Source organism: Hyperoodon ampullatus (genome assembly GCF_949752795.1).
Source record: "Hyperoodon ampullatus genome assembly, chromosome: 1".
NCBI classification, from domain to species: domain Eukaryota; kingdom Metazoa; phylum Chordata; class Mammalia; order Artiodactyla; family Ziphiidae; genus Hyperoodon; species Hyperoodon ampullatus.
In genome coordinates, this window is record NC_136914.1 from 56,704,489 (window position 1) to 56,718,859 (window position 14,371).

Genomic DNA, 14,371 nt, shown 5'->3' on the forward strand with positions numbered 1-14,371 from the left:
TCACCTTAAAAATGGACTATTTGTACTATTTCATCAGAAGATGATGCCTGATCTCACTTAGGTCTTATATCCTGGACTAACCACTAAGCATTAGCTATGCAGTTACCCAAGAGTTACGAAGAATGACTGAATGCAGAAGGATTTCAAGGGCATAAATGTGTGCTTCTGACTTTCTGCTTCTCTAGCTAAGGAAGGTGGAATAAGATCAGAGATTCATAGAAAAAAATGAAATCCACTCTTGGAACTTTTGCAGCTTGATCTACTTAATAGCAGGTCTCTTGTCTAAAAGCATTCAGAAAGGTTTTTCCTCTCTCCATCATGGAATGAAACAAGTAAAACTTGGGCTCACTTTCCATTTTTAGGTTTATTGGGCTTCGTCTATTCCTTTAATTTCTGCCATTGATAGAAACAAGTTGATTCCCTACTCTGTCATTTATTAGATGTGTGACATTAGGCTAGTTGCTTCATTTCTCTCAGCCAGGGTTTCCTTATCAGCAAAATGTAATAAAAATATTTTTCTCGATCACATTTTGAGCATTGATGATATGAGGTAATGAGTATAAAGCGCTTTGTATAATGCTGGTACAGATTACTAAATCTTTTATTTATTTTCCTATATTTTCTTCCCTTGTTTTTCTCTTATTACTAAAAAAAAGTTACTTTTATGCTATGAAATCCATAAAATAACCACCCTTCCAATACTTTTATTTAACCAGCCTCCTTCACCCAAGTTATCTACAGATATAAAACAAATAAAAGAAGTCTTCTCTTTAGTTTCTAGAATTTTGAATGTCAGGAAGAGAGGAGATTATTTAATCCTTTACTTTCCATTTACAGATCATTAAATTGAATTCCATAGAGGCTGAGTAATTTGCTAAAGTCACCTAAGCAGGGGAGTAGAACTCATATGTTTTAAGACACAAAAGACAAAAATGAAACCAGTTCTAAACAGTAGGGCTCTGCATAAATGAGGTCTATAGATCACATTGCAGGGACTCACTATATTTGTTTTTAATTGAGTGAAATAGTGAATTGATTAAAAGAAATAGATTAGCTCCAACTTGCATAATCAGACTGGTGATTTAAAAAAAAAAAGTTTGTCTTCTAGGCCTGGGATTATTCATCAGTAACTGTCAGCATGTTTGCTTGTTAACTTTTGGTCAAATACCATCATGAAGCATAATATGGGGAAGTTTTCAGTTTCAGAGAAGTTTTACACGTTAATTAATTACATATCAAAACGTTGGGTACACAATTTCAGCAGGAGATTTTTTTGCACGTGCCATTTTATTGCCTGTTAATGTTCCTGAAAAACACTTTTATCTGTATTTGGAAGTTGCACACAAAGGTCCAACAACTACAGTATATTTGACAATGAATTTTTTAAGAGGAAATTTTCATTGCTTATCAGGGGTACTGGAGATTCAAGTAACCTCTTTCCAGATTGAAAAAAAAAAAAAAAACACATGTTAAAGAGAGGAAAGGGATGAAGACTAATATTCACTGAACAATGATGTCCACGTCACATGGCACTTTTTTTTTTTTTTCTGCAGTACACAGGCCTCTCACTGTTGTGGCCTCTCCTGTTGCGGAGCACAGGCTCCAGACATGCAGGCTCAGCGGCCGTGGCTCACGGGCCCAGCCGCTCCGTGGCATGTGGGATCTTCCCGGTCCGGGGCACGAACTCATGTCCCCCACATCAGCAGGCGGACTCCCAACCACTGCGCCACCAGGGAAGCCCGGCACTTGGTATTTTAATGTGTCAACCTTATCTTACTGTTATCTTCACTTCACAATGTGGTATGTCTTTTACAGGGCAGATACAAAAGATACTAAGTCACTTTCCCAACAACATCAAGAAAGTCTCCATATTTCACACTTTACTCAGTAAGTCACAGTGTTACCATTTTTACGATCTATAGGATTAACGGACATTCTACTTCATTTCTTATACTAATTCGTTCAACAATGATTTATTGAATGTTGTGCTTATTGTATATCAGGCCAGAGAAACAAAAACAAAGGCTCTAGAGTCCCAGAGTCCAGCACAGTACATGGCACATAGTAGGCACTGAAGACATGTTTGTTAAATGAATGACTGTATGAATAAATGAATACACTCCTGTCCTCAACTTGCCAATCACCTGTCTAGAACTGCACTATCTAAAACATAGCCATGAGCCACTTATGGCTATTATGCCCTTAAAATGTGGCTAGTCTAGATTAAAATAGGCTGTAAGTATAAAATCTATACCAGATTTCTAAGACTTAGTACCAAAAAATGTAAGACATCTCATTAATAGTTTTTATATTGATTACATGTCAAAATGATAATATTTGGAGTATACAAGATTAAATAAAACATATTTAAATTAGTTCACCTGTTTATTTTTACTTTTAGTATGGCTACTAGAAAATTTAAAATTATGTGTGTGGCCTGCCTTCTATTTCTATTGTATAACATCAATCTAGTACCATTAAGTCCTGGGACACTTGTTTCCTGCTCCAATTTCATTATTAAAACTAGTTTTCTTTTATTTATTGTAGGATAATAAATAGGTTTTAAATCCAGTCATTTTTAAATGCCAGTTTATGGTCATGAGATTCTAATCAATTATGGGGGGTTAGAAATTTTTATGTTCGGATGCAAAATAGCCACCACACAATATGACTTCCCTTGAGATCCTTCCCTGCTGAGAAGCAACTGCTGCTTTCCAAATCCATTACTGGATCCAGTTCTATAAGATGAAATCTAACTTCTTCACCCTGGCATTCAAATATTCAAGGCTCTTCATCAAGTACTGCTATCCCACTTCATGCTCCAGCCAGTTTAAATCTAGATTTCATTTTATTCTTTATTCATGCTGTTATCTCCACTTAGAGTTCTAGTTTTTCATATCCAACTCCGCCTAGTTTTCAAGGTTTAATGTAAACATTGCTTACTTCATGCTGAATTTCCAAACTACTCTAATCCCATATAGTTTTCTTTCTCTTCTTAATTCCAAAATACTAATATTCCATTCAAAAATACCTACACTTGACTATGAAAAGTCTCTGACTTGTCTATAATTGTATCACTAAACTTTCCCTGTATTCCAAAGACCATGAATAGAAAATTTATAAAGAAACCTCTAAAACATGGAAAGGTCACTCACCGTGCTTTCACGCTAGGCTTTGAAGAATCATGTTCGTCATGTCTTTTAACTAAAAGAAGATTAAAATGCTGAGCAGTTTCTAATCCAGGGAGTGGGCAGTCACACCTGTGTGCTCTATTCTATACAAGCAAAACCATTTCTGACTTAGCTATAATATCCTTTCCCCAGCAAAAGAGGAGAGCTGCCAAGATGCTCACTGAGAACAGTTGTTGGTTTGTGTAGAACAGTTGTTGGTTTGTGTACAAGCGTAAATATGGGTTTGTTCTTTTTTTTTTTTTTCCATTTTTTTTCTTGTCGAGGGCGAGAAAGAAGGAAGAATGGGATGGGTCTCTAAAAGCTTGATTTATTTATAACCAAACATATCCTTATTTGATAACAGATGATCAATTAAAGTAATGCGTGACATTTGAACAGCATTCTGTCAAAACGCAACGATATTAGCAGAGCTGAGAGCAATGAGCACTTCTTGCAAACAGCAAGAGTCCCCCTCTAAAGTCTTCTCTCTTGGCACTGGGGCTTTGCTAAATCTGGCTTGCCATTTTGTGAGTGGGAACAATCAGCTTTGTAGGTTGGAGGGAAGTATTATAATTAAATGTCCACCCACTTTTTCCTTTTTGATGAAAGGCTCCCATGAAACTTACTAAAATAAGGTACATCAAGACAGATGAATTTTTGATGAATAAGTCAAAGCACTGACGAAGCTGGCTTTTCACATAGAGAAACTTCACTAATCCACAGGAAATTTTCAGGTCTTGATCATTAACACTGGCATGCTTAATAATAATTAATATGATAAAATCCATGGAATAAACAGGAGATTTTATCATTTAATTGTTAGCAACTGTAGTGTTCAGCATGAACTGACTTGCTGAGAACTGTAATATGATTCAGAAATAATAGTGGAGTTTGTAAAAATTAATTTTAGAGAAATATTAAATAATAGGCATTATAAAAAACAATGTCTTTATTGAATATATAATGGCATTCTTCTGAATAATAGTTACATTACCACGTTAAAGCTACAAACTTGGGCTTCCCTGGTGGTGCAGTGGTTGAGAGTCCGTCTGCCGATGCAGGGGACACGGGTTCGTGACCCGGTCTGGGAAGATCCCACATGCCGCGGAGCAGCTGGGCCCATGAGCCATGGCCGCTGAGCCTGCGCGTCCGGAGCCTGTGCTCCGCAACGGGAGAGGCCACAGCGGTGAGAGGCCCGCGTACCGCAAAAAAAAAAAAGCTACAAACTTCATCTCTGAAGTGGGCCAAGTTCTTTAAAGATGTTATCAAATTGTCCTTCTCCTTCTGAAGGAGATCTGGAGCAGGGTTTATAGTGTCTGTCTGCTTTTGATAACTAATGGCAAAGCCATTTGCTAATATCACTGTGTAGTATTATTTTAAAGTATCTTTGTACAACAGAGTAGGGAGGTACTCAAATAATTGGGATCAGGCATACGTGTCAAGTCCAGTTACTGGAATCCTCAGAGTCAACTTTTTAGAGAGGAAGAAAACTGAGCTAGTGTTATGAATGTGTTTCTTCATTTAAGACGGATCTATTGAGAACTAGCTTATAGACTTTGCTATTAGAGGAAGCTTAAAGTGATAAAAAATAAAATCCTTACCCTCTAGAATTACTGAATATTTTTATTTTTAAGATAAAATTAATATTTTAAACTTCTTGTTTAATAGGTATTATTGGTGGAAACCAGTAGAGTTAATGGTGCCCTAAGACACCATCAGTGCAACATCAAAATACTGGGGAGCACAATTCAATAAGCACATTAGTCATTAATTGCTAATCACTATGTGAGCTTAATTTTTAAAATGCCAACCTCTGCTCCTGCGTCTCCTTCTTATTGTGCCTAGGTGGACCCAAAAACACAGACTAACTTGAATGTACAAAGTAGGAAATGCTTTGCATAACAGTTACTTAATTCAACGTAAGTAAAATAAAATTAGCCACAAGGATCTAAGTTCTCCAGTTATTGGTACTGCCCAGGGTTTTATAACCATCATTTCACCCATGGTCACTTTATGTTAAACTTACTACATGGTAATAAAATAAGACATGACTTCACTAGAGAATGGGAATGTTCAGGCCCGATTTATTGGCCACTTTTTTCCTCATTCTCATTTCTTCCACCAATACTCCAAATCCTTTTTGTTTTCTAATTATTACTCACAGAATTTCTTAAGGTTTTGTGTTTTTGCTTTGTGTTCAGTTCTACTTTTTACTATCCCTTTCGTAAAAGTTACAAGTTAACCATTATCTAAAGCATTCCTTTAACAGCATGGATTTTTCTTCAAAGATCTGATAGGAATTCTTTAAAAATAGACTTTTTTTTTCCCCACTTACGTCTTACTTCAACAAGTTCACTTTTAGATTTTAAATTTCTCTGACAAACATAGTTGAGGTATCAAAACCCAAACACATTGAAAATAGCTTTTTCTTGAAGTCATTTAGTATCGAGATAATCTGCCCTGCTATGTCAAATAACCCAGCTTGGGAATAAGATGGGTATATACACTTGTCTGTGTAGCGGGGTGGTAAGGAAAAGGGACGTGGAGGACTGGTAACCAATCCATACAAAGGGAACTCACAATGTCCTCTGAAACTGATATATTTTAGTTCTCTTATTTCCTCAGACTCTGCCCCAGACACTTCTATCTCAATGTTTGTAGTAAATTAATGATGATTTGCTCTCTTGCTTTGGTTAGACAGCTCCTTTCAAAAAAGAATTTTCCTGGGAGATAAATGCAGCCCTCTTTTTTTTTCCTTCTTGATATATATAAACAACCTAGTGTTTGAGCAGTATACTTAAAAACCATTTTCATTTCCTCCTATGTCTATATCTCTTAGAGAGCTAGGAGTCTCTCAACTGTAAAAAGTATTTCTCAGCTCTTACAATTTTAGAAACTGGTAGTGACCTTAGACATTATCTTGTTTAACCTTCACTTTACAGCTAAAGCAAATGAAGCCCTAAGAAGAGACATGTAAATTAAAGGTGGCCACAAATACTCTGCTGCTCCTTCCAGTGAGACATGGAGTCTCATGCCACCTCTTCCCTCCTTGTGTTTGGGCAGGCTCTGTGATGGCTTTGATCACTAAAGTACAGTGGAAGCTGTACTGTGCCAATTGCTGGGCCCAGGCCTTAAGAGAATGTCAGCTCTACTTCCTGTTTCTGGCTTGCGCTTGGGACTTCTCATCTCAGAACTCAGAAACTACGCTCTGAGAAGCTGAAGCCACATGGAAAGGCCATGTATTTACTGGCTGGTGCTCCAGTTGACAACCACAACTAAGCTCCCAGCTGACAGCTAGCATGCACTTTCAATCATGTGAATGTACCATCTTGCTTGTCTAGCCAAATCAAACCTTTGAAGGGTTCCATCCCCAGCCAATATTTGACAACCAGCACATGAAAGAGACCCTACATGAGGACAGCCCAGCTCTGCTCAGTCAACCTGCAGATCAGTAAGAGAATAATAAATGATTATTCTAAGCACTAAGTTTGGGGATGGTTTGTTAACTAGTAAAAGCTTACTGGAACTGAAGACAAGTTTCTAAGTAATATCAGAGTAAGAACTGGAAGACTCCAAAGCCAGCATAATCTCATTATAATGTGTTAAGGGAACCAAGAGTTGAATAAGACCCATTCTTAGTCCCCTAGTAGCTCAAAATTCCAAAATCTGTTATTGTTTCATATTCACATGAACTACAGAATTTTCAAAATCCTTAAACATTTAAAATAGATTCTTAGAGCTCTATCTACATAGTAAAAAACTATCATTTGGTAATAAAATAAGGTAGTATTCTCAAGTGTTTCTGGAAGGCAGTGCCTTACTAATAAGCATCATGAAAGAAAGAGTACTTTAGATAAACTGATTTGGGGAAATTCTGACTTAAAGAGATTTCTTTATATCTGGATTTTTCAGATACGTAAAATCTCCAAAAGGAGAAATAGAACTTTTTTCCCAAAATCGTGGGATCAAGGTGTCCTTTATTGAGCACCTCATGAGATTTATATTTCATTAGAAACTAAACTGAAAAATAGGAATAAGGATCCAACATTATTAGCACAAACCAACTTTTACTTTCAGAATTTTTCACCAAAAAGTTATTTTCATAATTTGGTGTTCCTTCAGCTTAGAAAACATATTTCTAGACAAAAGATTTATGATATTTAGGAGCCATACTTAGTTAGGTGCCTTTAATGACCTGCTCCTCTGTTCTGCTCTCTTTTAATTTTTAACATTTGCCTTTGGGAATAGTTAGTAAATATTTGAGGAATGAGTACAAGAAGGAATAAATAAAACTAGATAAGTAATAAATAGTTGAATGAATTAGTTAAACACAGTAAACCTGGAAATCAGCTTCGACTCTCATTAGCTTGTTTTAGGTTTTGTATTTTTATTTCCACATAAGGCCAATGGGAATTACATAAGCTGCCCTGTCTCACAGAGTTCTTGGCAAGTTCAAAGATTTCAAAGTCGTAGGTGGGGCAGTTTTAGGGCTGAAATTATCTTAGTAATCATCTATCTATCCACTCTTGTTTTCTAGATGTGAAGACTGGGACCCAGTGGAAGTGCTAGCTACATCGGAAACTTCCTTCCCAGTTGATCCACATTAAAGATGTTGGAAAAGCCCTCTACTTTAGTAAACATTGTATAGATGTTTATTATACAACGTTTCTTATTCAAGTGGGGACTATTTCTAACACAAGTTTTACAAGCAATTTGGGCCCCCAAACACATATTTCATCACAGAATTCATGGCCTATATAGGAAGGTGTGGCAGTCAAAACATTTAATAATCAGCATAGCACAGGCATAGAACATTTAATAATCAGCATAGCACATAGCACTGACAATGAGTACTGACACAAGCCATAAACAACTGATAGAGTCACACTGATGGGTACCAGCAGTGTATCGCTCTAGTACAAGGATCTGGTCAACCACATTTTTCCCTTCCTTCCAGTGTTTCCTGGACTTGCGAGTACTGTCACTTTACTGGGGTTAGGAATTCTTCCATTCAGGCTTTCTCTTATACCGTGGTTGTATTATTGACGTCCATAAGACAGTAAATTCCACTACCTGTCTTCTAGGAATCGCCCAGCACTTCATAGCTCCTTCAGCAATATGCCCCCCTGCCCCCCAAATCATGGGGCATTTCCATGTTTCCAGTTTCCAAGCAGGAGGAAATTACAGTTTTATCATCTCCTCTTTCCTCTACTGGGACATGGACAAATCCACTATCCCTACTTAATTATTCTGTGTTTCTCTATCCCTGTATACCCTACATTCATGTTCTATAGTCATGTTTCATAGTTGAATATGATTTGAAAGGCTGAAGGGTAACAACCATGAAAAGATGGGAGAGAAACAATAAAGTGACATGAGAGAAAGCATCTAATACTTTTAAGTTAGAATAGGAAGAAAGTATTTGTAAGGATAAAACCTGTGTTTAACCAGGTTTGTGTACCAGGTTTGTGTATGTGTGTGTGTAGCTCTGAAAAAAATACACATTAAGAAAATATATTGATCATATTTTCATAACTCTTTCTAAATAACTTGTTCCTTTTCCAAGCCAATGGGGGATAGTTTATACAATTTGACATACATACCTTCACAGTACTTTGGCCCAACTCTGCTTCATTTGCTATAAGTGGACAAAAGTTTTTATTTGAATCCAATTCAGGTATAAATGCAGAACGAGAGCCCTATTCTCCTGGATTTAGAGTAGTTACAGTTCTAGCACACTCACCTCTACAAGCCTGCTGGTGTGTTCACGAAATATCGCAGCATATTCTTTTATTTCCTTTTCCCGGCCATTCTTGGCAGCTTCAATGAGAACCAAAAGTGGGACTGTCGTATCCAAAAAGGAGTCTGACACATGATCTATAATAGCCTTACGGAGCTGAGGAGAAATAAAAAATTCAGGTTTTTTTTTTTCAAGAAATAGTTCTTGTTATTTCCTATTTTTACAATCTCAGTAATTACAAAATTTCTTTTATATGTATTTTTGCACAGTCTCTAAAATCATAATATTTAAGACTGTATGAATGTCACTTACAAAGCTAAAACAAGCTAAATATCCAAGAAAAAAAATCATCGAGCAATAATAGCTCTCTTGCTCTCAAAAACGACTATCTTTTTCTTAAACTGTACTTAGCCCAGAGGTCAGATTATAAGTGATAGTACTGTATTTTTCCCTCAAAGAAATTGCACTATTGTAATGTTTATGCATGTGTACAAACAACATTGAACATCATGTATTTTCATAATTACAAAATTATAAAATGCTTTCTACTTTGTTGGAAGAACTCATGATAAATTTTGATTAGCTAAATTGTAGACTTCATGGTAATTAAACCAAGTTAGATAACTGATTATGCCAGTTGGTAACAGATTAATAGAGCAAGGAGAATAAAAAATGAGTTTGATGTCCAATTTTCTCCATTTGCATTAACTGCTCTTGCCCTCACACCTTAAATTATTAAACAAGTATAACATTCTACTACAATTAGTCCTTTTAAATTAGATTATGTGTAAGCTTATAAATGACAATCAGGCAATTACTCTACTCAGCAGATATTTTCTGAAATTTAAAACTGAGCTGGAAAATTAATGCATTGTATTTATATAATCTTGAGTCCTTAAAGATCACAATACCTTGACATGTTTTATTAACAATGTCAGTGTTTATGAATGGCTCCAAAGTTTTTGGTCAACTCCCTCAATTTAATAATCTCTGTAATAAAGACATGACTAGCTATCAGACAGGGAGTTTGTAATTTGCCTTCTGTGAAAATTATATTTTAGAATATTTTTTAAAACCAGCAGATACTTACTCTAGTTTTGGATTACATTAGAATTAATCTATTTTCAAGGGGTTAAATGATGTAGCTACATGAAAAAAAAAAGCACTGTCTCTCTTCCTATAACAACTGTAGGATAATAAATCCATAATAATTATAGATTTGGGGGAGAAAAATACCTTTGTCTAAGATAGTGGAGCGTTCTCAGAAGAACTGTGAAATTTTTATGGCTATCAACAATTGCACAAAGGCAGTAGGAAGATCCCCAAGGAAAGATTCTACTTAGCATGCAGAACAGCAAATCACTAATGGCAACTAATTAACATTTACTGAGCACTTACTTGGACAGGGTGTAGAGTGCTAAGTGTTTACAAGGCAAGGAGAAGACCCTGAGTGAGTGAACTGTTTGATGTCCATAAAGAGTGGACCAGGGAAGTCAGGCAAGAGATCATAAGTTAGGAGTTGCACTGGGAAATGCAAGTTGTGTTAGTTCCACGTACATAAGAGAAAAGTAGAAGAAATCTCTCAGAAGGGGAGCTGTTGCCAATGACCATCCCTCCCCTTTATCTTTTTCTTCCTTCATTTGTAACCAGGACATATAGAAGGGGGGCTAAGAGGAGATTTACACTAGAGATATGTGGCTGAAAGCCAGCATACATATGGGAGGTAATTCAAGCCAAGGAGGTGAAGAGAATCATATAGAGGGAGATGCACAGTGAGATGTCCAAGAATAAAATCTTAAAAAATATTACCACTTATGGTAGTCATGCAGATGGAGAGTAGGACCTAAAAAGAGGCTGAGATGATGGCCAAGAAACAAAGAGAGGAAATGACCCAACAGCCTAAAGGGAAACTTTCAAATAAACCTCTGTATCAATGCTCTTCAAATGAACTTATCCTACCAAACACAATTATAACACCCACATTATGGATGTGTTGAATCTTCTTTTCTGTGTATTTGATTTCACTCAATTCAACAAATATTTCTGAACACCATTTCCTTACTTTTCTACCAAGAGCTAGGTACTGTGAAAAATGTCAGGTTGGAAATACATGATCCCTTATAATCTAGTGGAGGAATGTCATTAAATATTGTAATGAAGAAAAACCAGGAGACTGACAGCAAAGAAATTTCAAGACGATAAAAGGGTTCAGAGTCTTATTTTAAAGGTAAGTTAAATTAAAAGTACCAAGACTTCTCTATTGGATTTGACCACTAGGAGGTTATTAAGAAGTTTTGGTGGAAAAGTGGGATCAGGAGTCCTATTGCTATGGTTTGAAGAGTGAATGGGAGATGAACAGGTGGAGACAGAATAAACTCCTGTTTCTCGTAATTTGATTGTTACATGAAGAAGTAAGACTTGGTATTAACTACATTGAGATATAGGTTTAAAGAGGGATTGTTTCTCATATAAAAACTTCAAGAAAAAAAAAAGACTTCGACATATGTTCCCATCTAAAACTAAACTCAGAAAGTCAGATTGTCCTCTTATGCTTAAAAAAAATGTTTTGATTTATCACCATATAAAAATGATAGAGATAGAAATAACTACTGTCTTAGATTGCACCAATTTTTGTAAATACTTGAATAATTACAGCAATCTTCTTCAAGCACTGAAAACATTTGTTCTGGTCCATGCCTCTCCCCTCAGTGGTGCCACCTTGCCTTCCCTTCATTTTAATGGCATTTATTCCCCCATTCTTTTTTTTAATTTCTTCAAGGTTTTCAACTATATTTTCCCTGCTATTCATTCAATCCATCATCCCATATACAAAGGTTGAAATATATTGTAGAACTGAGGCTTGAGGTATAGCTGATTTCTATTAATTAAAGAATAAATAGGGCTTCTCTGGTGGCGCAGTGGTTGAGAGTCCGCCTGCCGATGCAGGGGACGCGGGTTCGTGCCCCGGTCCGGGAGGATCCCGCGTGCCGCGGAGCGGCTGGGCCCGTGAGCCATGGCCACTGAGCCTGCGCATCTGGAGCCTGTGCTCCACAATGGGAGAGGCCACAACAGTGAGAGGCCCACGTACCGCAAAAAAAAAAAAAAAAAGAATAAATAAACTCTTTGACTAAATTATTTTTTAAAAAACTAAATCAAATTAGGAACACGTTTTTTGCTTTTTTCTAAGGCATGTTGCTAACTACATAACACAGTAACTGAGAAAAGGGTACCACAGAGGTGGGATATTATGTTCAGTAGGACAAGACAGAACGACTGGAAAATGTGCTTTCAAATAAGATCTATGCCAATGTTTTCATAATTCTGTTGGAAAATGGGCTGAAATTACCTGATAGAAGACACTGTCAAATATAATAAGCAAAACGAATCTTCTGTAGTTGCATATTCATTCAATTTAACAAATGCATTTTGAGCTTTCTATCTAAGGGCAAAGCAACGTTCTAGGCAACTTGGGGAATGTCAGTAAGACAAAGACAGGATAACTATTAGGGAGGGAGAGATATACAAAGAGTTTGATGAGTATCTTAAAAGAAGTGAAAACAAATAAGAAACTACTGACTGATTCTCATAGTTAAGAAGGCTTCTGTAAGGATGAGACATATGTATTCCATTTTAAAAAGTGATTAGGATGTTAAGAGTTGGAGCTGGGAAATGGCAAGCATCACATTCTAGGAATAGAGACTATTATAAGCAAATAAAACAGAGGGATCCTCCAGAATCACAAGTATCTAGTGTGACTGGAATGTGGTGGTAGAGAAAAGATTGAAATAGAGTCTCATTAGGCACAATGGAAATAGTGAAAGGTATTTCAGGTAAAAAAAAAAAATTCAGACAAAAAGATTAAAAGATGACAGAAGGAAATGGCCAAAAATTGGTGACTTGTGTTAGACATGAGTGATATGCTTAAGAGACAGCAAACAATCAGCAGGCAGGGAAATATCTTCCCCTTTGAAAGCATCTTCAACCCATGCAAACAACAAATAGCACAATTAATGCAACCAACCCACAGTTTTCTTACAAGATTCTCTCTGTTACTGATTCCTGATCATTTACCATTACATTCATAGCTATGATTATAGGCTACATTAGAGGCCTTTGGTACTTTACATCTCATCCACTGGACCAGTCTCTGATTTCAACTGTTGCTGGGGGGGGGACAGTTCCACGTCCTCCAAAGACATCCCACCTCGAGTGCATTCCATGCTTCTTTTTGTTATTCTTTTTCAGGGCCTGCTCCAAGTCTCTATGAGATTCTCAGCTCAAGCACAAACAGCCTCAAAGTTCTAGAGAGGCAATACTACTGGGAGCAACCCTCAACCAATGGGTACGGGAGCTACTGGATAAAATTCCCAGCTTCCATCGATTGGTCAGACAATTCTGGGAGGCATTCTGTCTCTTCTCAGAGGTCCTTAAGTAACTGTTGCCTATATTGATGACCTCAATCACGTATCCTTTCCTCCTTCCCTGCCTGCTCTCTTATGCTTGATATTCTTTTACACTTGCTTCTCGGAGGGCTTCCCTGGTGGTACAGTGGTTGAGAGTCCGCCTGCCGATGCAGGGGACATGGGTTCGTGCCCCGGTCCGGAAAGATCCCACAGGACGCGGAGCAGCTAGGCCCATGAGCCATGGCCGCTGAGCCTGCATGTCCAGAGCCCGTGCTCCGCAATGGGAGAGGCCACAACAGTGAGAGGCCCGCGTACCACAAAAAAACAACAAAAAAAAAGCTGTCACTGTTTGCAGATGACATGATACTATACACAAAGAATCCTAAAGATGCTAACAGAAAACTACTAGAGCTAATCAATGAATTAGGTAAAGTAACAGGATACAAAATTAATGCACAGAAATCTCTTGCATTCCTATACACTAATGATGAAAAATCTGAAAGAGAAATTAAGGAAACACTCTCATTTACCTTTGCAACAAAAAGAATAAAATACCTAGGAATAAACCTACCTATGGAGACAAAAGACCTGTATGCAGAAAACTATAAGACACTGATGAAAGAAATAAAAGATGATACAAACAGATGGAGAGCTATACCATGCTCTTGGATTGGAAGAATAAACACTGTGAAAATGATTATGCTACCCAAAGCAATCTACAGATTCAATGCAATCCCTATCAAACTACCAATGGCATTTTTCACAGAACTAGGACAAAAAATTTCACAATTTGTATTGAAACACAAAAGATCCCGAATAGCCAAAGCAATCTTGAGAAAGAAATACAGAGCTGGAGGAATCAGGCTCCCTAACTTCAGACTATACTACAAAACTACAGTAATCGAGACAGTATGGTACTGGCACAGAAACAGAAATATAGATCAATGGAACACCATAGGAAGCCCAGAGATAAACCCACACACATATGGTCACCTTATTTTTGATAAAGGAGGCAAGAATACAGAATGGAGAAAAGACAGCCTCTTCAATAAGTGGTG

At 37.0% G+C, this 14,371-nt stretch overlaps 1 protein-coding gene across 1 annotated transcript in view; it reads right to left on the reverse strand.

Annotated features, from left to right (window-relative positions):
* Positions 1–14,371, reverse strand: part of CTNNA3 (catenin alpha 3) — a gene marked incomplete at both ends in the record, with an annotated part of 1,638,358 nt that overhangs the window by 746,464 nt on the left and 877,523 nt on the right. The window contains 1 exon segment of the mRNA XM_079710492.1: positions 8,914–9,066. Within this exon segment, the coding sequence (XP_079566618.1) occupies positions 8,914–9,066 (153 nt within the window).